The sequence below is a fragment of the Ctenopharyngodon idella genome, chromosome 13 (genome assembly GCF_019924925.1).
Source record: "Ctenopharyngodon idella isolate HZGC_01 chromosome 13, HZGC01, whole genome shotgun sequence".
NCBI classification, from domain to species: Eukaryota; Metazoa; Chordata; class Actinopteri; order Cypriniformes; family Xenocyprididae; genus Ctenopharyngodon; species Ctenopharyngodon idella.
Window position 1 is genome coordinate 2,431,369 of NC_067232.1, and position 24,578 is coordinate 2,455,946.

Sequence of the window (24,578 nt, forward strand, 5' to 3'; positions counted from 1 at the left end):
GGAGCTCTGATAACAATTTATGAAATGTCTCTCAATTTTGCAAATGGGAAGGAAATTGCTGCCTGATTCTTGCAGGCAAACCATTAAAATAACACACATACAAATACAAAGAGAGATGAGTCAAACAGAAATATCATTGTTCACCTCATTTGATTGTTTATTTAAGTATCCTAGTAGTATTTTTGAGTAAAGCTCACAAAGAAATGGCTTAAGTGTACTTTACAATTAAACAAATATATATTTTTTTTACATTAAAGTAAAAGGAATGAATTTTTTATGTTACATATATTACAGAGGAAATTCTAATTAATATTAATATAATTAATATATACATTTTAATTTTAATTTTATGTGCACAAATTCTCACTTACCTTTGAGTTTGTTGTGCTCCGAGTCTGCAGGGAAGAGGCAATCAGGGAAGAGTTTCGGGAAGGTCAGGCCAGCATATTTTGGCCTGTTCTCCACATAGTTACGCACCGTCGGCTGCAGTTTCTTCATGAACTCAGGAGAGGGTGTGCCGAGCTGCTCTATAACCTTATTCCATTGGTCGATGTCTGAATGTGGGTGGAGTCATGGAAAAAAACACCTACGTATACACTCCTCACCTTTCAGGTTGTTTATGCATTACATAAAGCATAATATTTCACTTTTAAACAGAGTATAAAATGAAGATAACTACATAATGTGGTTATTCTAACATGATTACACAAGACAAACATAAAAGCAAGTGCTGTGAGCCTAAAAATGCCATCGGAAGTAAAATAAAGTTTGATTACACTTCCTCCCCAGCATAATAAAAGCTACATCAGTGAAGGTTAAAACACCCAGAGGGGTCCTATTTAGACCCTGAGTGTGAAAAAAGCCTGAATTTGTAGTACATAAATGGAAAAGAAACCAAATCAACATAAGAGAAATTGATACTAATGACACCAACCAAGACATTACAATAAGAGAATCTGATTTTTTTTTTTTAATTACTGCCCATTAGGCTCAAACACAAACTCCTGACACCATAAGATCCAATATTACCTTATATTCCAATATTACTCAATATTATAACTCTCATTTTCATTATGCATTTGCTCAAAACTCATAAGATGGAACTTGTAAATCTTGTAAGAGTTCATTCCGAAGGGAAAAACAGTTTCAGAGAACTAATGTTTTCATTAAGCTGCTATATCTGCTCTATATCTGCATATTACATTTAGACCTTATGCGCTAGAGAAACAAGCGCGCCGCCATCTTTATAATATTGTCTTTGAACTTCCGTTTTTGCGGTAGCTCTGTATATTTCTATGGCATCGCTGTCAAAGAATAATTAGCTGGTGAAGTGGATTTACTTGTTGTAGAGTTAATGAAAGATATCATGAGCATTGTAATGTTTAAAGTAGATGTCTTAATAAATGTCAGTAGACTGGGAAGATTTTAAAACGAGCAGTTCATTCATAAATATGTAAGATCGCTGTGGAAATACAAACCGGAAGTCAAAAGACAACGATCGCAGCGCTGGAAAGGGGCGGGGCTGCATAAGGTCTATACCGTATAGTACTGTGTCATCATTTTATGTCAAATACATCAATATCATCCATTCATTAATTTATATTTATATTAAAATTTCCATTTATCAACATTTTTTTACCCCAACATTTCAAATTCAGTGGCATTTTTGTCAATTTCAGTGTTATTTTTTGCCCCAAGTCCCTGTTAATTTCTGACCCTGATCTATTATCACATGCTTCAGCGGATGTTATCACATTATGGCCAAACAGTTCCAATCAGATTGCCTGACCTAATATCATGAGCAATAAATGAATTAATGATTAATATAACAAATATTTTATTAAATGATTTAATTTTTATATTTACATCACCAAAAGTTTGGAATAATGATTTTTTAATGTTTTTGAAAGCAGTCTCTTATGCTCACCAAGGCTGTATACAAATACAGTACAAATATTGTGAAATTGCAATATTATAATTTAAATTAATTGTTCTCTATTTGATTATATTTCAAAATGTAATTTATTCCTGTGATCAAAGCTACATTTTCAGCATCATTACTCCAGTTTTCAGTGTCACATGATCCTTCAGAAATCATTCTAATATGCTGATTTGCTGCACAATTTATGAATTATTATTGGCGTTCATTATTAATAATGGTTCTTAGTATTACCATTTTTTTGTGAAAACAGTGATATATTTTTTCAGGATTCTCTGATGAATAGAAAGTTCAATTAACAGCATTTATTTGAAAAAGAAATTTTTTGTAACATTATAAATGTATTTACTGTGACTTTTGCACCGATACCATTTTTTAAGGACGGAGTACGAGTACCGATACTTTTTTCTAGTACTCGCCGATACCGATGCCTATACATTTATTAATTTCTCTCTCTCTCTCTCTCTCTCTCTCTCTCTTTTTCTTTTTTTTTGTGATGTGGCAGTTTTCCAAGCACAACACAGTGAGACTATAATTTCACGATGTCCAATAACTTTCAAAGGGCATAATTACCAATATATATAATTGCTGTTATATAAAAAGAAATTTACAAACAAATTACAAACAATACAACAAATACTATAGAGATACAAATTAAAAAACTTGTTTTTCAGAGACAGTAGGTTTATTTACCATGTATACATTTATTTAACATATTTTGTTGTTTTATTAACATTAATGACAAATATAGGCTACGGTCCCTTTAAGACCGAATCCATGGATACTGGCACATATCCTGTTTTCACCCAAATGTTTACGTCGACTTAAGCCATAACCGACTGTATTTACGTGAGATACTCCACACGATGGACATTTTCACAATTATGTGTGCATTTGACCATTCAGGCGCAAGGAGAACTGATCGCGTGCTCTCTGAGAGAACTGGGATCACGCGCAAAAAAGAGAGAGAGAGAGCACGCACGAGAGAGAGAGAGCGCTTCTGGTCTGTGTCATTCAGCGCGATTCCGCCTATCCCGCCTTCACTAATCGATAACGAATTGTGACTGAAAGCATGCAGTTCGCAATGTGCGTGTTGTGTCATCATTAATTTGAAGTATTTCCACACCCCTGAGGCTGACATTGTTTCTGCTGCTGCCGCCGGTGCACGGAAAAATCTGTCAGTTACGTCACGTGAGGTATCGGTCTTTGGTATCAGGGGTATTTTTACGAGTACGAGTACAAGTACATGAGCTTGGTATCAGGCATCCCTAATATTTATGCATCCTTGCTAAATAAAAGTATTAATCTCTTTTTAACTAAGTACCCAAAACCTTTAAAAAATTGATTTCCACAAAAATGATTTATAGCCAAATCACCATATTAGATTGATTTGAAGGATCATGTGACACTGAAGACTGGAGTAATGAGTAATTCAGTGTTGCATCACAGGAATAAATTACATTTTAATATATATATTAAAAAGAAAACAGTTATTTTAAATTGTAATAATATTTCACAATATTACTGTTTTACAGTATTTTTGATCAAATAAATGCAGCCTTGGTCAGCAGAAGAGACTCAAAGGTAGTGTACATAACATCTGAATGTCATCGACCGGTTCAAACACTTCTTATTTAAGAAATCTGAACTGCACCCTTGCTATAAAATGATCTATTCATTCGTCATTATCACAGAAGTGCAGCGGTGGGAAATTAGGGCAGCTAGGGCAGGAACGGGATGGAGAGAGAGGCTGCTGGAATTCAACGCTCTTGATTAGTGCCATTTAAGCGAATGGTTTACGGCATATAGGTCTGCGCTGAACAGAGTGAATGGATCCTGAAGACGTTAAGAGCCGTCTGTATGGGTGCCTAGCAACAGACGGGGGAAATGGATGTTGTCATGGTAGCCCAGTTAGCCTTGGGGAGTCACATGACTGCTTTTGCTCCCCAGGCTTCCCATGATTCCCACAAAGGGGGGTCCTGGTTCAAAGGGCCGGGGCAGCGAGGACTACATTACATCATCCAACAGGGAACGACCCGCCCACCCAAAACACAAAGCCAGACCCGTATCTCTCTCCCTCTATCTTGCAATCACACGTTTAAGGGAGCCAAACAAACAATAACGGCTGCCTGGTGGCTTTCTTTCTTCAAATAGCTTCCAAAATCAGGTTAAATGGTGAGTCTAATAAAAAACAGGTTTGTTTCTATTAGATTCATGTGATCTAGGGTTCTAGCAAGAATTTTCCAATAGTATCTACTACATATATATATATATATATATATATATATATATATATGTAGTATATATATATATAGAAAGCATTTCTTTTAAATTGTAATAATAATTCACAATATTACTATTTTCTCTGTAATTTTGATCCAATAAATTTCAGCCTTGTTGAGCAGAAGATATCTTAGCAGACACCAAACCATAACATTTAAATATATAAAGTGTATATTAACATTTTAATATGCATGTGTGTGTATATACACGTACACACACACACACATTCATATGGTCATATTTGGCAAGTAAAATATGAAAGAAGACAGCAGAGTGGAGAACAGACAGAAGGGAAGGATACGATCTGTCCCTGGAAACAGCACTGTTCCTCTTATAACTTCCCCAAAGATACAGCCTACAGACCACATGTCCACTACACCACACACATACACATATGCAACATACTATCAGACACTCATTATATCACATAAAATGACACGCATACTATATATTTTAATATAATAACTCTTCCAAAACCTGATTTAGAATACTACATAAGCAACTCGTATGCTCGAATCAATTGATTCCAATGAAGTTTGTTGCTTGGATTCATGCTTTCACAAATGCTATCCACATTTTGGAACACTCTTTCACTTGTGTTGCTTTAAAATGCTATCTAGGCAGGCAGCTCAACAGATTTATAAAGAGTACTAACAGAGGATAGTACATGTGACACATTTAAAAGATTATCCATCATTGCCTCCATTTTGTTCAAAATCTCACTTCACTTATGAACTCACTCAGGTTCAGTGAGATAAAGCAATCTTTCATATTCATGATTTAAATATTCTAATTTATTATTAAACGAGGAAATTAGAGCAATCTATGTTAAGAATCTAAAAGAGTTTAGCAGAATGTGATACAGGAAAAAAAAAATCAAGGCCAAAAACGTACAGGCATATCAGGCTCAAAATTACATTTTCAACTTTCTTTAATGTGTAATGTTGAGCATGAAAAAGGTCTGCAAAGTTACAAAGCACAAAGTCACTCCAAAGGGGGGTTATTCTTTATTCTTTCAGTAAACACTGTTTCTGAACTCCCTGAAACACCTCGACTGTAGACTTGAGTTTCTTCCAGGAACGAACACGTCACAATATTCCTCATTTAAAGAGTTAGTTCACCCAAAAATGAAAATAATGTCATTTATTACTCACCCTCATGCCGTTTCACACCCGTAAGACCTTCGTTAATCTTCGGAACGCAAATTAAGATATTTTTGTTGAAATCCGATGTCTCAGCGAGGCCTGCATAGCCAGCAATGACATTTCCTCTCTCAAGATCCATTAACGTACTAAAAACATATTTAAATCAGTTCATGTGAGTACAGTGGTTCAATATTAATATTATAAATTAATATTATAAATAACGACTTATATAGTGATGGCCGATTTCAAAACACTGCTTCAGGAAACTTCGGAGTGTTATGAATCAGTGTGTCGAATCAGCGGTTCGGAGCGCCAAAGTCACATGATTTCAGCAGTTTGGCGGTTTGACACGCGATCCGAATCATGATTCGACACGCTGATTCATAACGCTCCGAAGCTTCATGAAGCAGTGTTTTGAAATCGGCCATCACTATACAAGTCGTTTTTTTTTTTGTTTTTTTTGGCGCACCAAAAATATTCTTGTCGCTTTATAATATTAAACCACAGTACTCACATGAACTGATTTAAATATGTTTTTAGTACATTAATGGATCTTGAGAGAGGAAATGTCATTGCTGGCTATGCAGGCCTCACTGAGCCATCGGATTTCAACAAAAATATCTTAATTTGTGTTCCGAAGATGAACGAAGGTCTTACGAGTGTGGAACGGCATGAGGGTGAGTAATTAATGATATAATCTTCATTTTTGGGTGAACTAACCCTTTACATAATTCCTGCTCAAGGCATACACAAATAAAGGGGTGAGGTCTGGTTGAGTTGTGTTAGTAGTGTGTTGAAACTTGCGGTTATGATAACATGCTTGAAGTGGCTGACCAATCACAACACACTGGTCCAGCTGGCCAATCAGAGCACACTGCGCTTTTCAGAAGGAGGAGCTTCATAGAGATAGGAACTAAACAGGGCTGCGTTTCCCAAAAGCATCGTTAGACAACTATGGTTGCAAGTTCCGTTGAATTGTGTTGGTAACGACGGAACTTGCGACCATATTTGGCTTTGGGAAACGCACCCCAGAGCGTTACTGACAGACTGGAAAGTGAGGTGCTGTTATAATGTAAAATATGTGAAAAATAATGTTTTTTTTTAACATTCAAGTATAAAAACCTATTCTAGTAGACCCCAAAAACAAAATCAAGACATTGAAAAAGGGCATGATAGATCCTTTAAATGCAACCAAAATGAAAATGTTAAAAACTTAAAAGAGCTTTAGTGTTCAGGCTCTGGTAAAGTGGACCCTGTAGATGCTGACTAGGTAAGAGGTATCGATGAAACAGCACAGCAAAGAAGTTCATTCAGGCATGTGTTAATGAGTTTTTAAAAAGACCCAAATAAGCCAAGCTTGGTCTACAGAATCAATACCTTAATTGCAGTTTGGAGAGCAGAAAACCAGCACTGTTCTCCTGCAACTTAACTATAAATACAATTTAACTCTCTAGGATTCACCACCATCACAGAACAATCCAAAAACAACAGCAGAAAGAGAAACCACTAAATAAATGAATAAAGTTCAACCTAATGAGTGACTGAAGAGGGAGACTGTATCATTATTTCACTAGTTTCACTTTCTCTAATTGCCAATTATGCAAGAATCTCTTCCCATTAAAGGACGAATAACTATTGCGATGAGGAGAGGTGCAAAACACATCCGACAATGATCCACTGAACTCAAAAACACATCTGACAATGATCCCATCCTAATGAACAAAATCTTCAATATTCATCTGGGATTTAAGGGAATGAGAGAAGGTACAAGTATCACAAAGTGGAAAAAGAGATTTATACAGCATTTGGATATTTCAGCTACAACTATAAATAAGAAAACCTGAGCAAAACCTGCAGGTTAGGAGAACTACAGCCTTAGTCGATTAGTTATGCCTGAACAGATGAACACTGGTCCAGTCAGGTTGAGTCTCATGTGGACCACAAAACCATGAAAACCATAAAATAGTAATCGTAAAATTACTATGAGTGTGTGTATATATGTGTGTGTGTAATATTAAGATTCATAAAGAATTATTATGCTTGTTTTCACAAATAAATGATGCTATTTTCTTATTGGCTAGTCAAATCAAATCAGTTTGGACCCATTCATGAAGGATACAATCCCTGCCGGGGAATAGGATTTTGTGGCGCACCATTTCTCCCATGATGCAACCAACTGACCAAATATCCACTGCAGGCACAGAAGCAGGAAAGAGAGCAAAGGAAAGAAAAAGAGAGGTTAGCGTTAGCAAAAACAGTCATCAGTGATAGAGAGAGAAAGACCTATGTGAGCTGTATCACTCTCGCTAATTATATCTGCCACACATGTAATTAGACAAAAGATTATTCCACAACTGCTCAGATCAAAATTGCAGTTGGGGACAGACCTCAGGGAGGACCGTTTGTGGCAGGAAATCCATAGCCTGACCTCTCTCTTCTCTCAAACTCTAAATATACACACTAATATTTAAGTCTTTAGTGTATTAATGAGTTTTCAAGCAGTGGAAAGACTGTTAGTATTTCAGTAAATTAACAGCAGGTTAGCAAGAAATCTAACTACTGAAGTAACTTTCCCAAACACAAACTTGTTTATTTTTACCCAACTGGACTGCTCATTTGAACACATACTTTGCAGTGTCAACAACACATATTGTCATTTAACACAATTTCCTGAAAGTCCTCCTGGGACGTTCGTATTTATGAGTTGGAAAGTCGTAATTACGACATCAGGTGCGTTCAAGTTACTTTGGTCGGAGCAAGATGGCGATGTACCTTTTCTACAGTACTTCTGCAAATGATGAATAATGTGCATCTGTGTGTTTTGCTTTTTTATGTTTTTATTCAATTTATGAAGGTGCTATGAATTGAATCATTTTATATTCTACCATAATTGAGCAATCTTATTTCGTACTCGCATCTTAGTTTTATTGTGAACAAAAAATTTCATTCATTTAAACAAATTTACCATCAAAACAGACATTTCATTCAACATATTTTCTCCCTAACACACTTCCAACTCGGAAACTCGGAAAGTTCAGAGTTTCCAACTCGTAATTACGACTTTGTGGTGGCGTTTGTGTTCAGTCATTCAAAATGTAAAATAACCATATTTACTTTCAAAATGAAAACTTGCTTAAATACACAATGTAGTGAGGTCATGTGACCACAATATAGCATACTTCCATTTGCATAAAACATACCGGTTCACACACTTACTAAAATACTAAAATTGTTGGCAGACATGGACTAAAAGTCACAAAACTCACATTTTGATTTCATGGGGTCTATAAAACTCAAAATTCTAGTGCTATTTGAAAGTGTTGGCCAATTTGCATGAAGCCCTGAGTTTGGTCATGTGACCACAACATAGCATACTTCCAATTGCATAAACATACCGCTTCACACGCTTACTAAAATACTAAAATTGTAGGCAGACATCGACTAAAAGTTGCAAAACTCCAATTCAATAAAACCCAAGATTCTAGTGTTATTTGAAAGTGTTGGCCAATCTGCATGCAGCCCTGTGATTGGTTTACCGTTCTCCTTGTAGCCCATGCCCAGGATGACCTCCGGGGCCCTGTAGTACCGCGTCACCACGTAGGGCGTCATCATAAAGCTAGTGCCGGCAGTTCTCGCCAACCCGAAGTCCAAGATCTTCAGCGTACAGTCGGATTTCACCACAATATTGCTAGGTTTCAGATCCTTAAAGGGGAGTATGTGTCATGGTAAGTTGACGACAAGAGTTTCGATTTTATTTATTATTTAAATTTATCCTTCCAACCAGGAATGAATTCTGGTTCACGCAAAATTAAAATTATTTCATCATTATTGATCCTGCGGTGTGTATCCATGTCTCTCACCCTGTGGATGATGCCGGCTGAGTGCAGGTGTTTGATTCCACACAACATCTGGTACAGCAGGTAGGACATCCTCTCATGGTCCAGTTCCATCTGAATCACCTGGCAAAGGTTTGCGTCCATCAGCTCCATGACCAGGTAACTGAAGAAGTGAGAAAAAGAAAAATGTGAATTTCACACAACAGTGACTGTCGCATTGATTCTGTCATATTTCATTGGCATGGCTTCATTCATGCCTTCTTAATGTTCAAAAGAGACTGCTGTGGATCAATGTGGATCTTTACAACCTCTTATGCAGAGAAAATACTTTTCAGTTGATGACAGTCAGCAAGGCGATGAATGGAATACTAACAGTCAACTGTATTCTGCTGAGTGCTCAAAAGCCATGGCGGCACATTTATGGATTAAACATCACATTTGTAATTTATTTAGTTCCAAAACAGAGAATTTACTCTTCGCCGGGAGTTTGATTGACAAGCGATCTAACCAGTCATAACGCTGAATCCGCCATTTTGTCCGACAAAGCAGTCAGGAGTTAGAAGATTAACCTCAAAAAATGGTGTGTACCGACATCTTTCCACATTTGAAACAACATTCCTTCTCATGTTCATTCATGTTTATTTGATGCTATAAATTAACTAGTAGGAAGAGATGATCGGTTCACGAGCCGCTTGAGCTGAGGCGCTATAGCAATCTGTCACAACACATTAAAGAGCCACAAAACGGTTTTTATTGTTCGAATTTCTTAAACAATTACACAGTTTGAAAGCTGGGACTTTGTTTAATATCATAAGTAACCTGCTCTGTCTTGTCTGTCGACGTGTCGTCAGTGTCCTCTTTGCTCCGCGATGTATTTTTCACTCTGTGTGGCGTGACAGCGCCATGACTTGTCGGACAAAGCAACAGTAACTAAGGGGGGGCGGGTCTTTGCGAAGGGTCAATTGAGAGTTGACCCTCAATTAATCATGTGATTTTATATATATATATATGTGTGTGTGTGTGTGTGTGTGTGTTCTGTCATACAGAATTAATGATAAAACTGATGTTTTCACCACTAATTGCAATAATTGATGCTATTTTCTTATTTTTTCTTATTTTTTTTACTGTTCATTACTGTTATGTTTTATATTATTATTTTAAATTTACTTATAATTATTGTCAATACTAAAATGTATATAAAATAGTGTTACATTTATTATGTGTGTGTGTGTGTGTGTGTGTGAATCACAAAAAATTGTAACATGACAAACAATCTTTTTTTTGGCTGACCACAATCTAAACAAAAATCTGAAGCTAGTTTGTTGATTTATAATAATTTAGTCTGCATGAACTCATGCCCCATCCATCCTAACACTCAAATCATCCGGCTTTGACATTTTATACTCAACATATTGATCCTGCTCTAGATTAGTCCACACAGCGGGTAGAATAAATTAAGGCATGGGCGGCACTAGATTCAAGCATCGAGACCAACCAGAGAGCAAGAGCATAAACGACTGCAGGTGATAGATCACCCTCGCACAGCAACATCACAGCAGTTGTATTGGGACCCTGCATGAGCTCAAACACCACGGGGCAAGCTGTAATCAACCTAAAATATCATAAATCACCCTAGCTGACTATACATTGTACATTTGTACATTATACATTTACACCAGTATTGCATATTATGTATAAAAAACATTTTCATCATTAATGGTGTTTACTCAAATGCAAACACTTTTTAACAATAAATGTCCCCTTCCATTTCTGATTATATATTTCTTTCCCTAGGAAAGCAGTTTAGCATGGGGAAAAAATGGCTTCAATGTGGCTTATCCAATCAGATTTCAGAGCCAGAACTATCAGTTTCATGATTGTTTTTTAAACATTAGCTGCAAACGGTTTATATCCAGACTTTAGAGTGTTTATTATAATATAATCAGATGATTTCATGTCTGGAAAATCCCCAAACGTTACTTACACATCTTGGAATTCCTCTAAAGACTTCTGTGGTGTGAAGACATTTAATAAGCTGATGATCTGGAGGAGAAAAGAAGAACTTTAGTAAATCATGAAATTATACAATGATACTCCATTTGATTAATTATTAAAGGAATAGTTCAACAAAAATTAAAAATGTATTAATATATAATAAAATGTATTTATTTATTTATGTTCCACAGGATAAATAACAGCACACATGTTTTGAATGACACAAAGGTGAGTAACCAAATGCTCCATTAGATTAATTATTAGGAATTATTAGGAATTAGTTCACAAAAAAGTAAAATACAGTCTATAGTCCTATAATTGTATGACAACTTTTGAATATATATATATATATATATATATATATATATATAAACTACTTATTTATTTAGTTCCACAGGTAAAATAACAGCACACAGGTTTTGAATGACACAAAGGTGAGTAAATAATGGCAGTACTGTCATTTATCTCTGAACTATTCCTTTTACTACTTATTTAGAATAACATGTAAGTAAACTTTGCCCAGTTATTTTTCTCGAAAAGAGGTTGAGAGATTAATAAAAGGACTGTTCAACAGTCAATAAAAGTTGAGGATGATAGAAAAAGAACATTTGTATTTCTGTCACGTCCAAGCTGTCCTTTATAACCCGAGTCTCAGAAAGAGAGATGGAGAGACAGAGAGAGAGAGAGAGAGAGAGAGAGAGAGAGAGAGCGAGGGAGGAGGACAGGAGATCTGGCAGCAGCATTGTGAAGTGAACTCTTCAGTTGCCAAAAATCTTAACACTATCACTCCCTTTCTCTCTTACTTTGTTATTCGTCATCCAATGCCACCAAACTCTCTCTCTCTCTATCGGCCTGAGGTTCGTGTGCTGTATCAGGTACTGCATGTACATTAATGCTCAATATGGCAGGGAGCAGGAACAGAAGTCCCACCTTTCAGTTTAACAAACAAATCATCTGTTTATTTACTCTAGAAAATGCAAGCACATTAAACAGGCCTGAAAAAATACATTTTTTTAGTTACACAAGGGTAATCCTCCAGGGTCATTATTCTCTAATAACAAACACCCTGAGATTTTTGAATTTGATTTTTGCTTTCTGAGTTCACTTTTTGTCTCACAGGAAACAGTTTTTAGCAACATTTGCCATCCAATGGGACAACGAGTGAGAGATATTGAGCTCTGGCACTCACGTTTTTGTGATTGACACATTTCATAAGCACCAGCTCCCTGTATGCTCTCTTGGCGTGAGTCTGGTTCTGAAAGGGTCTGCTGAGTTTCTTAATGGCCACATTTCTGTCCAGGACGGCGTCATATCCAGCACTGCCAGGGAAAGATAGAGAAAAAGCAACATTAATTTGTGCAAAACAATAGATGCGTCCCAATTTGTGTACTTACGCAGACACTACATGGTGTTCATAGGATCATAGGGTATACTTTAAGTGCATAGTGAGGTCATTTGGGATGCAACTAATGAGTTATTAAAAATAATGAAATTCATTTAAATGTTTAATCCATTTAGAGTGGAATTCAACACAAATTATCATCTAACCATTGGCCTAAAAGCAATATTAAAGATGCAAGCTAATTTGAATTTGTATCATCTAAAATTATGAAGGGTATAAAATAAACTAGATTTGCATTTTCACAAAGAAATAGTTAACGTTTTGGGTAATGTAAGTTTTGGTTCTGTGGAAATGAAATGGTCAGCACACATCTTGTTTTCAGTTTGAATAGATGTAATGCCAATCACAATTCAGTATGCAAATAAATGCAAGAATGAGGACCAATCACAAAGCAGTGAGCAAATATCACAATGACATCATCAGTATCAGTTATATTTTGAATGTACAGTACACTGAACATTCTTTTCATGTGACCCCTTAAATAAATGAATGTTTCACCAATCATTATTACATATTTGGGTCTTTAGTGACCCGGATGTATATCTAACACAGACAGCTCTCTAACTGCAGCAGTAGTATCGAACTCTACGAAAAACATGAAAACCTGACGTGTGTGTGTGTGTGTGTGTGTGTGTGGCTTCAATTCCAAAGCACTGCAGAAAACAAGGTGGCCAATGGTGATATATATATATATGCAGTAGTAGAGCCGTTGTTAAAAAGCACTATATTTTTTACGACTAGACGACTAGGTACAGGGAGTGCTAGCAGAGGCCATCATGTTCTGAAAGCTGAGGTTTATGACTAAATGCTTCAACCCACAAGGCTGCACTGAAAAAGTCTGCTCTTTAACCATGTTGACATGCGCTGGTAAAGGTTAAAATGCCACTGCTAAAAAAAAAAGACATAAAAATAAAGACCAATGTGACTCACATAGGACCAGGAAATGCAACATTGATTGAAAAATGATTTCTTCCTGTGGCACTTCATGAGTCTGCCATGTTCTACAGTCAAAACTGACATTCAATGATTTAATCCCACATAAAAACCTATTAAAAAGCTTTGTGAGTGAATAAAATGTGTGATGTGGACTCTTTTCGAGATGGTCCTCACTGCAGAACACGAGATCCAGGCGGCAAGGTTGAATCCAGATCCAACTACTTGCCCTTTACATATCTCTAAACGTACCCGTTTCCACCCCCTAGATCTGGATCCTGGATCTCATATTCTGCAGTGAGGAGCTACTGCTCTTTTCGGCTTTCAATGCAACCTTTTTTAAAACCTCCACTACAACCCAACAGTCAAAGCTGCATGTTTACACCTGAATATTAGTGTGAATTCAAGAACGCACAGGCCCGTATGGATCTTTGATTCACCTATGGATCATTTGAGTGGACAGTCAGAGCTGTGGGGTTTTTTATACAGCAGATGGTCAAAGCAGAAGGGGGTGAGGTACAACAAAACAGGTTTTCTAGGAGGGGTGAGGAGAAACCCTACAGTACATACACACCAGGGTTATAGTTGACTAAACCATAAAAACACATGCAGACATGCACACACATTATACAGTTATTTTTTTAGTCCACTAAACAATGTTTAGAAAGATATTCCCTGAGAGCATGAAAGTTTCTAAAGCACTTTTTTGGAAGCGAGGACTGATGTGTCCATGGTAACGGCAGTTTCAGAGATTTTTTTGCTAATGGCGGCCATAGATACCCATTTGTGTCAAAGATGATGTCATGGCTGTCTCTCTAGGTGGTTAATGCATTGCAGTATTGCTCTTCGAGAGCCCTGCCTACAGGCAGCTGTCACAAACCAGACACCATTTTAACTGCTTTAACACCACATTTTAAGCTACAGCATAGGAAACAGTTCATACAAATAAAAAGACCTGACATATAACCACTGGCACTATATCACACTAGTGAAATCCAAAGGAATAGTTTGTCTAAAAATATTCTGTTATCATTTATTACACATTTTCCAAAATAAATATATTCTTTCTTTTAAGGAATAGAAAAAAATGTTTGTAAATGAGTTACAAAACTGCCATGTAACGAAAATGATAATCGTTAATTCATATTGATAAGCTCCAGAAAAAAGTCACAAAACAACTTAAGTTCATACAACATGTCTTCAAAACCATATGATTTGTATGAAAAACAGACAGTGACGGCAGGAAACAGGCAGTTTCAAACTGTGTTTGTGAGACTGTCTTTGGTACACCGCAGTTTTAAGGAGAAAATACTCTTTAATGGTGTTGACTGATGAATTTGCACATAGTTTATCTTAAAGCATATTGAGCATATTGAGAACTCTATGTGGAGAAGAAGTGGAAACAATGACTAAGTCACTGACAGCCATAGTTGAGTTTTCTGACAGCCTGGTGAAATTAAACACAGCCTAGTGTAATTAACTTGACACTAAGTTCATCACAGTGTTCAGCCTCTCTGCCAGCTGCTCAAGAGTTTGCTCAGAACTGTCCTAACAACTTGTTTGTGCTCTCATTATTTTCCTTTCATAAATGACAGAGTCTTTGTGCCTAAGACTGTTCTTGTCATATATGCAAGACATGTAAATAAAGGCGTTTTGATATGGGGGTGTATAATAATCAGAAATTAGTACTACCGTAGCGCTCACTGCATACTAGTATTAAAGGTGCAATATGTAATTTTTTTGCCACTAGAGGTCGCTTATTTAAAACAAAGGTGTAGCCTGATGACTCTTTGATTTCGTATTAAAGATTAATTAACATTACTGTAGTATGAAGCAGAGTGTTGCAGCGGAACGAGGCCACTGGAGCGATTGCTAATGAGAGACGAGCCCTACACAAGACTCGAGAGCAGTGAAACTTTTATTATGCCGCAGACGACCGCTTCCGCTTCTTCCGGTCATGAGTATGTGGGGTAATGCAGTGCTGTTTTATCATATTAGATACATTTGTGTGTTGAAAGTTGTTATAATGCTACTCTGTGCGTTCGCTCGGTGGCTACTATGAGACACTTTTCGCACAATGCAGTAAGCTAGATCGATATTAGGCATGGTAAAACATGGTACTCGCTGTAAATCAAGAAAAAAAGATATAAACAATAAGACTGTGTTGAACTATATAACATGATTAGTTTTCTGTCTATGAATGTATCCAAACAGTTGCTCCCTTGTCTAACAAATGGTTTCTACAAAATAAAACAGGAAACTGAGGGTAACGCAGGTATGATGTCATTGATAGGCGACGCACAGACACGGTCTGTGTCCTGTTTAAAATTCTTTATTTCTCTGGATTCAAACATTCTTGGAAACATTTGGGATAATGTAAGTACACAAGTCAACAAAATATATAACATTGTTCTAGTGGTTTTGGGACATTTTAATCCAAAAAACCTTACATATTGTGCCTTTTTTTTGCAGTAATTAGTTTATCCACAAGGTGGCAACTGTGCTCTGGGGGCGTCAATTCACAAGGTAGTCAAAGAAAAACTTCATAAACAGAACAGACCGGAACGCATGCAAGCTACAGCGACAATGGAGGCTACATAGATGACAGGTTGTGCGAAATCACACTCATTTCTACAACTCTAGTATGAAAAATACAGATATATTTAAATGGGTTGTAACTTATGGCGAGAGATTGCTGAAAGCTGCGCATCTATCAAACACCTGTGTACACGTACAAGTCAAGTGAAGTATACTTCGCATACTTAGTATACTATACCCAGGGCTTTTTACATAGCATGTACTCTACTGTTCAAAAATTTAGAGTCGGTATGATTTTTAAAATTCTCTTATGCTCACCATGGCTGCATTTGTTTGATCAAAAATACAGTATAAAGTGTTAAATATTTAAATTTAAAATAACTGTTTTTAATTTTTAATATATTTTAAAATGTAATTTATTCCTGTGATTGCAAAGCTGAATTTTCTCCAGTCTTCAGTGCCACATGATCCTTCAGAAATCATTCTGATATGCTGATTTGCTGCTCAAAGAAACATTCTGATTATTATCAACATTGAAAACAGTTGTGCTGCTTCATATTTTTGTGTGAACCATGATACATTTTTTCCAGAATTCTTTGATGAATAGAAAGTTGATATAGAAATCTTTTGACATTATCAATATCTTACTGAGCCCAAGCTTTTGGGTAGTACATGCATAAAAATAGTATGCGATATGCAACAATACTGTAAATGTCCAAAAAATGGTAGTATGCCATTGCAAACCCTCACTTTGAGGACACACATCAAGCTACTGTCAGTGAAACACATAAATGTGGAAATAGCATATTGTTTTCTTCCACTATTTGGGCCCAAAAAACCCCACAGAGTCTAAAAGCATCTTTCTGATTCTTGAGAAATTGCCTTGGTATTGCATAATGGATTATGTAATTCAAAAATTGTGATTTGTTGCATTTGTTCATAATGTTGTTGTGCATGCTTGTTTGTTTTTCTAGATGTACTAGTATGTACTTGTACATTTTCTTTCTTGGCACACACCTTTTTACCCAAAATGCAATAAAGAAGAGAGTTCTGCAAGACACAGAATCTCATTTTCCGTTATGGGGGTGTGTGTGTGTGTGTGTGTGTATGTGATATGATAAATTATTAGCGACCGAACCTTTAATGAAAATAAATACATACACTTAATGTATTAAGTGTAATACAGTAAAAATACAGTAAAAAGAGAAATATTGTAAAATATTAACTTTTTTCTTTTTTTATACTGTAAATTTTCTAATATATTTATTCCAGTGATGGCAAAGCTGAATTTTCAGTATCATTATTCCAGTCTTTAGTGTCACATGATCCTTCAGAAATCATTCTAATATGCTGATTTGCTGCTCAGTTATGAGCAAAAACTGTTTTCAACATTGATAATAAGAAATTTGAGCACCAGATCAGCATATTAGAATGAAAATTCAGCTTTATCATCAAAAGAATACTGTAAATTATATTTTTAAAAATGTATTAAAAATAGTTATTTTAAATTGTAAAAATATTTCACAATATTACTGTTTTTACTGTATTTTTGATCATATCAGTGAAGCCTTGGTGAGCAGAAGAGACTTTCAATAACATAAAAAAAACGTATTATTCCAAAATATTCCAATAATATTCCAAACTTTTGGTCAGTAGTGTATTTTTTGCAGAAATGTTGCAAACGTTATCAAACTTTTGTCAGCACTAAAATGATTTTGTCACATTCATTATTCATATTCAAGGTTACCAATAATAGAAAATAAATATAGTAATTATATCATCATATCATCAATGACGCTCTTCACTAAGTGTTTACACAGATACACACGGGAGCATTTGAAAGCAGGCGTCTATCAGTGGACCAGTCCGTTGATGGACGCCTACTTTCAAATGTTCCCGTTCCCACTTTCAAAACTCTTTCAAATTCAAACACTTCCGTGTGTTGATCATTGTAGCCAATCACAGACATATCTGTTGAGTGAGTGAACACAATGGCCAATCAGAGGTGTTTACGAATCCGCTCAACAGCGCTCAAAGCGTCGCATTTTTAAAATTTCAGTACCAACTTGGTATCGAAGTCAGTACTTTTGACAACACTAGACTCTATAATTATTTGTGAAATTTACTAGCAATTCCTGAGTGAAAATTGTTTCTATAACAATTTTAAAAAGACTTGCATTCAGTGGAAATGATATAAATCATCCCAATTTACTTACAGTAATTGTATATAAACTGGCTGTCATGGTAAATTGCCAGATTTGCACAGATTTGCTATTCAAATAAGACAACTGAAGCTTTGTTTGTAAGTAAAAATAAAACAGCTACAACAACAACTAACTTCACACTTTTAACATTTTTAAAACATTGTACAGCAATGTAACCTAACCACAACCAGTTTCATCAGGGCCTGTTGAAGACATGTGACTTTGCATAGTCCTCTTAAACTGTCCTTCTTTTGCCTCTCTCACTCTCTCTCCGGAGAATGATGTGGCGTTTGCTAGGCTAATACAGCTGCCATGCTACATCATGTGACTGCTGCTGAGGAGAGGAAGCTAAATTAGATCAGGGTTGTCCGTCCAGCAGGCACGATTACTGCAGCAAGCAAACCAGCCAGAACACATCAACAACGTCATTAACAGTCCAGTCCTGCCTCTCTGCCTTCTCCGCAACATTTTGCTGCCACTGAAATTGAGATGCAAGGAAAGAGGAATGGGGGAGGGAAAGAGCCACCATCATCGAGATTACCTATAGACCGTGACTCATGATACTTTTGCACTTTCATTGCAAAAATCATAAGGTTTGGATTTTGGGAAGCGCAATAAATGGATGGGTTCTTTTCTGAACTCGGATCCAAATTAGCTGCTGTCTACTGGGAACTGCAATTCATCACACACCCTGCCAAGAAACTCCCAAATATCGCTCTTAAAATTCAAAGCCTCAACCAGAAAGATGTTTGAGAATCATTATGATATCCATAAGGACATAGTTCATGTTAAAAACACAAAGTGATGCACCGTGAGTACTCACCACACTATTCCCTGAGCCCCAGAACCAATGGGCTTTAGATTTTGGTAACGTTTGAGAACTGTGAAGGTGGAATCTCCTACTTCCACACTGTAGAACTGGTTGTCCACTTTGCTTTTGCTCATGTTGTAATGCTGGGCAATGTACGAAACATCAACTTGTTTGCCAAAACCCTATGTGGAGAAAAAGATGGACGTATGAGCTGAGAACATCGTATAACTTGTGTTTAGAGAGTTGATAAGCAGCTCCAAAGCACTCGTAGGCTGTTATTAAAAAAGCACATTCATAAAGTCATAAAAACCTGGGCAAATGATTCTATGATTCACCTCAATAGTGAGATAAATAGTGTGAAGAGGTATGGATAAAACTGTTTGTATTCTCTTCATCAGCACAGGATATGAAAACCCATTTAACACTGTAAAACCACAAATGAGTTTGTTTAATTGATTGCCAGATAAATAAATTATTGCAATGGGCAGACATTGATATTTAGGTCAAACCTATGGAAGCTTGTTTCCGCCACTAAATAAAAAAGGTAACTGTGACTTTTTATCTCACAATTGTGACTTTTTTTCTCGCAATTGCGAGATTTAAACAATTGTGAGTTATTAAGTCAGAATCGTGTGATATAAAGTCAGAATTGCCTGTTATAAAGTCAGAATTGTGGGATATAAAGTTGCAATTCTGACTTCTTTCTCGCAATTGCGCACGCAATTCTGACTTTATAATTAGAAAAATTCTTTTTCTCAGAATTGCTTGATATAAAGTCAGAATTGCGAGATATAAAGTCAGAATTGCGAGTTATAAAGTCAGAATTGCATGATATAAACTCGCAATTGTGTCTTATAAAGTCAGAATTTTCACAATTGGACATTATAACACGCAATTGCGAGTTTATATCTCACAATTCTGACTATAACTCACAATTCTGACTTTATATCACACAATTCTGACTTTATAACTCACAATTCTGACTTTATATCACACAATTCTGACTTTATATCACACAATTCTGACTTTATATCAAGCAATTCTGACTTTATATCACAATTCTGACTTTATATCATGCAATTCTGACAATAACTCACAATTTTGACTTTATAACTCACAATTCTGACTTTATATCAAGCAATTCTGACAATAACTCACAATTTTGACTTTATAACTCACAATTCTGACTTTATATCACACAATTCTGACTTTATATCAAGCAATTCTGACAATAACTCACAATTCTGACTTTATATCAAGCAATTCTGACTTTATATCACACAATTCTGACTTTATATCATGCAATTCTGACTTTATATCATGCAATTCTGACAATAACTCGCAATTCTGACTTTATATCACGCAATTCTGACTTTATATCTCACAATTCTGACTTTATATCACGCAATTGTGAATTTATATCTGAGAAAGAAAGTCAGAATTGTGTGATATAAACTCACAATTGCGAGAAAAAAAGTCAGAATTGTGAGATTAAAAGTTGCAATTACCTTTTTTATTATTTAATTTCATGGCAGAAACAAGCTTCCATACAAACCACACATTAAACAACTAAATTAAAATAATTTAATGAAATGAGGTGTCACAAATGAGTGAAGACAAATATTACAACTATTATAAGCAATTTGAGAAGAAGCCACAGAAAGAATTTATATCTATTAACCAGAATATCAATAAGAATATTAAACATGGAAACCTAACATTGTTATTGTGAAATAGTTTAAAATAAGATGTAATGGCTCATTTTGAGATACAAAGTAACAGTTTAAACGTGATAAATGAAGTCACTCTTTCTCACTGTTTCACAATGTGGCTTTGTCTCATAGCTGCAACTTTATATCGTCCAATTGCATCTTAATTTCACGTAATTATGTTGCAATCGTGAGATAAAAATTTAAGTTGCAGGGGATATGAAATTATGTATATTCCCAGCTAACAGGGAATATTTTCAGAAGTTTTGCTAACGTTCTAGAAAAGGTTCTCTTAAAGTTATGAACAAACGTTCTTCCAGTAACATTAATAGAACGTTTGTTCAAAGTTATGTTTTTTTTGGTAATGTTCTCAAAACTTTAGCACAGAAATGTTATTTACATTGTTTAGACATTTTAGTTGGATGTTTGTCTAACATTTTTTAAAGAACATTCAAAAGTAACATTCCCAAAATGTTTGCAGAATGACAAAATGGAATGCTGGAACGATTGTATAACCAAGTGGAAAATGGAACGATTGTATAACCAGGGAAGAAAAAGTTTTTAAAACATTTTAAAAACTGGACGTTTTGAATGTTCAGAGAACATTCAGAAATAATGTTCTCATAACCTAATACGAACATTAGCAAAATGTTCAAGAGAACATATGTTTTGTTAGCTGGGTACAAGTGCATAACATCCAAACATCTTGGTTTCGCTATAGGGAGAGCATTTTATCTGTGCTTGGCTGAAGATCTCAGATATCAGACTATATTAAATCCAACTATCAAGGTTATCAGGGGTCTCTTTGTTCTGGAGTTCATGCCAGCGACGGCACAAGGGCCAGCTGTGTAATCGATTGTACTAACTGTCACATAGTGAATATATTTCGGGTATATCAGGGGAGGAAGCTGTCCACATAATTTCACAAGCTAAAATGGTAATTAGTGAGAGAGAGAGCGAGTGAGAGCAATATATATATATATTTATAAGTGTGTGTGTATGTGCTTCATAAAGTCTATCTTTATCATGGGAGTCACCCCTTACTGCAGTGCCCCCCTATTAAACTGACTAGGCTAATTTGAAGCTAATGAGCTAAGATTTGCGATAATTGCTGCCCTTTATTGAAAAAAGGGATAGAGCACATAGAATGGTTTGGTTTCATTATTGTGGTGAAATCAGTTCTGTTCCAAAACCTAGTGAGCACCCTAGAAGGAATTTTGAGGCAAAAACATTAAGAAGCATAAGAATAAAAAAATACTACATTTTTAGCATTTAACATTTAATGAATATATAAATCAGGCATGTGATTTATATATTTATAGTCAAACCAAAAATCATTCAGACACTAGATATAATTCTTTTATATTTTTTACTAGTGGGTGCAGGACACTATAGTTCATTTATGTAAGTGAGGATAGCACAATAAAGTAAACTGTGACATATTATACCCAAAAATTCTTCATACAGTGGACTACCAGTAAAATTGATAAAAAAATTGGAACCAAAAATTATTCAGACACTTTGACCAGACCAGTGTTATCTGACATAATTAAGATTCATTTTTTCTGACACAGTTTAGCTCTGAGATCTTGTCATATTTTATTACCATTTTTTTAAACTATAGTGAATAAACTGTATTAATGAATGAAATGTTCAAGGTGTCTGAATAAATTTTGGTTTGACTGTATATATTAAATTATTATTATTATTAAAAATATATTTTATTAAATTAATAAAGAAATATCTTACTATTGCAATAATACATACTATTGTAAAAAATTTAGTATTTAATAATAATAATAATAAATTACATTATAATACAATATATGCAATAATAATAAAGTATTAATGGAATTATTATTATTATTATTTTATATTTATTTTATTTAACAGAACAACAAAAAAATAACAATACTAACATTTATGGTTGCCTTCATTTATTTGGCTTTCAAAAATTAAACCATTGAGCATTTATTTTGGCGGAAAACTGCATGGACTTTAACACTTCTTTTTGTTGACAATGAAAGATTTATAAACGATTCTCATTACGAATTTGGGAAGATGGTTTGGGCACGTGGCGTTCCCGAAAGCAAATTATAAACGATTTAAACACACAGCACTTGGAGAGTAGAATTTACTGTAAATCTGAAAATCTGTGAATCTGAAAATGACTGCTGAAACATGCAGCGCGTCAGACTATATATTTATATAATTAATTCACAACCGTTGTGATTTGATGATCGCACTAAGGCATATCACATCCTCACAACCATGCATTGTCAAAATTATGGGGCAACTGGTGAGTAACACCGCTTCAACGCCAAATTTTTTATCCGCATTTGCCGCTTAGAACCCTGGCTAACATTTTTTTCAGGTGGGTCATACTTTTAAGGTCGGAAAATGCAGAAATTAATTTCTGCTTTTTAGAGTATTGTGTTGTTAGCTTAGCGACATGCTAGCATCAAAATCTACTGGAATCAGTTTAGAGTCAGGTCTCCCATGCCCCATATAGGCAGTAACCAGGTTCTGGAACAGAGCTGATACACTTTTAGGGATAGGAAACACACTTGGTTCAGGAGTCAGTTAGTCATTTAGCAGACACATTTATTTGAAGTGACCTACAGTACATTTACTACAGTGACAGTCCCTGTGGAAGACACAGAGGTTAAGTGTCTTGCTCAAGGCCACAGTGTTGATTCAGGGATCAATCCTTCTGGGATTTGAACCTACAACCTTAACAGAGAAAATCTTTATCCACCAGTCAACTCCACCTACTGCCCTCTTGACCTGTAATCTGTATGTCTCATCGAAGGTTTTTCTGACAAGGGATGAGGATAATTTAAGGCCCAAACAAAAGAATGAAGGACAAGAAAACCAAGAAACATATGAGGTGACTTATTAAATGTTTTGCTGTGCTACTGTGATTACTGTACTTCTGGGAAGAGGTACTGTACTTCATATTTATATTAAGCAGAAGGAGGTTTCATTATGTAACACCATCATTAACATGAAATTATACAGTATTTTGATATACGAATGTAATCTGATATTGAATCATTGTGTTTCCACTGTGTTATTTAATATGATTTGTTACAATATAGTATCATGCAAAAAAAAAATATAAAAAAATCTGTTGACTCAAGTCAGTCAATCTAGAGCCCTAAATTTAAGGAAGATATACATCTGTAAATTAAATTTAAAATGATAGTTCACTCAAAAAGTGAAAATTCTGTCACCGTTTATTCACCCTCATTTCATTCCAAACCTATTTTTGTCTATACAAGGACAGTTAATGGGGTGTAAAACAACAAAAAATAAAGAAATTAGAGAAAAATTCACTTCTTTTTGTGCTCCATAGAAGACAGAAATACATATAGGTTTGGAACAACATGAGTTTGAATAAATATTTTCATTTTTGGCTAAACTATCACTTTAAAGTCAACATGGAAAAGCATTTGCAACCCATTTTATTTCCACAATGTGATATATTTCAGAGTGAAACAATATTGTGATAAAAAAAGTCACTTTCCCGTAAAAAAGAAAGTCATATTGTTTTGCAACAACACAAGGGTGAGTAAATGATTTGGAATTTCTTTTTTCCCTTTAAGTGCTTTTAATTTGAATGATGTATCTGTATGACTGCATTGATTTTAGAAAACACTTCCATGCATATTTAGAGTGTATTAAGATGCTCTTAATGCATTTTGGGAAACCCGACTCTGAATGGCTTGGAATGCTGCGAGGAATTGATCCTTTGTAAGCTGTACATCTTCCTTAAGGGCC

At 35.3% G+C, this 24,578-nt stretch overlaps 1 protein-coding gene across 11 annotated transcripts in view; it reads right to left on the reverse strand.

Moving 5' to 3' along the window:
* LOC127524755 (mitogen-activated protein kinase 10-like) overlaps positions 1–24,578 on the reverse strand; it is a 75,388-nt gene that overhangs the window by 22,292 nt on the left and 28,518 nt on the right. For 9 of the 11 annotated variants that reach the window (XM_051916601.1, XM_051916604.1, XM_051916605.1 and 6 more), the window contains 7 exons: positions 19,099–19,268; positions 12,388–12,517; positions 11,188–11,246; positions 9,228–9,366; positions 8,904–9,069; positions 7,487–7,558; positions 372–554 (listed from right to left, as the gene is read on the reverse strand). In XM_051916601.1, the coding sequence (XP_051772561.1) occupies positions 372–554; positions 7,487–7,558; positions 8,904–9,069; positions 9,228–9,366; positions 11,188–11,246; positions 12,388–12,517; positions 19,099–19,268 (919 nt within the window). Of the gene's footprint in view, positions 1–371; positions 555–4,523; positions 4,596–7,486; positions 7,559–8,903; positions 9,070–9,227; positions 9,367–11,187; positions 11,247–12,387; positions 12,518–19,098; positions 19,269–24,578 lie in introns of all 11 variants that reach the window. The other 2 variants (XM_051916603.1, XM_051916600.1) reach the window with 1 other exon arrangement.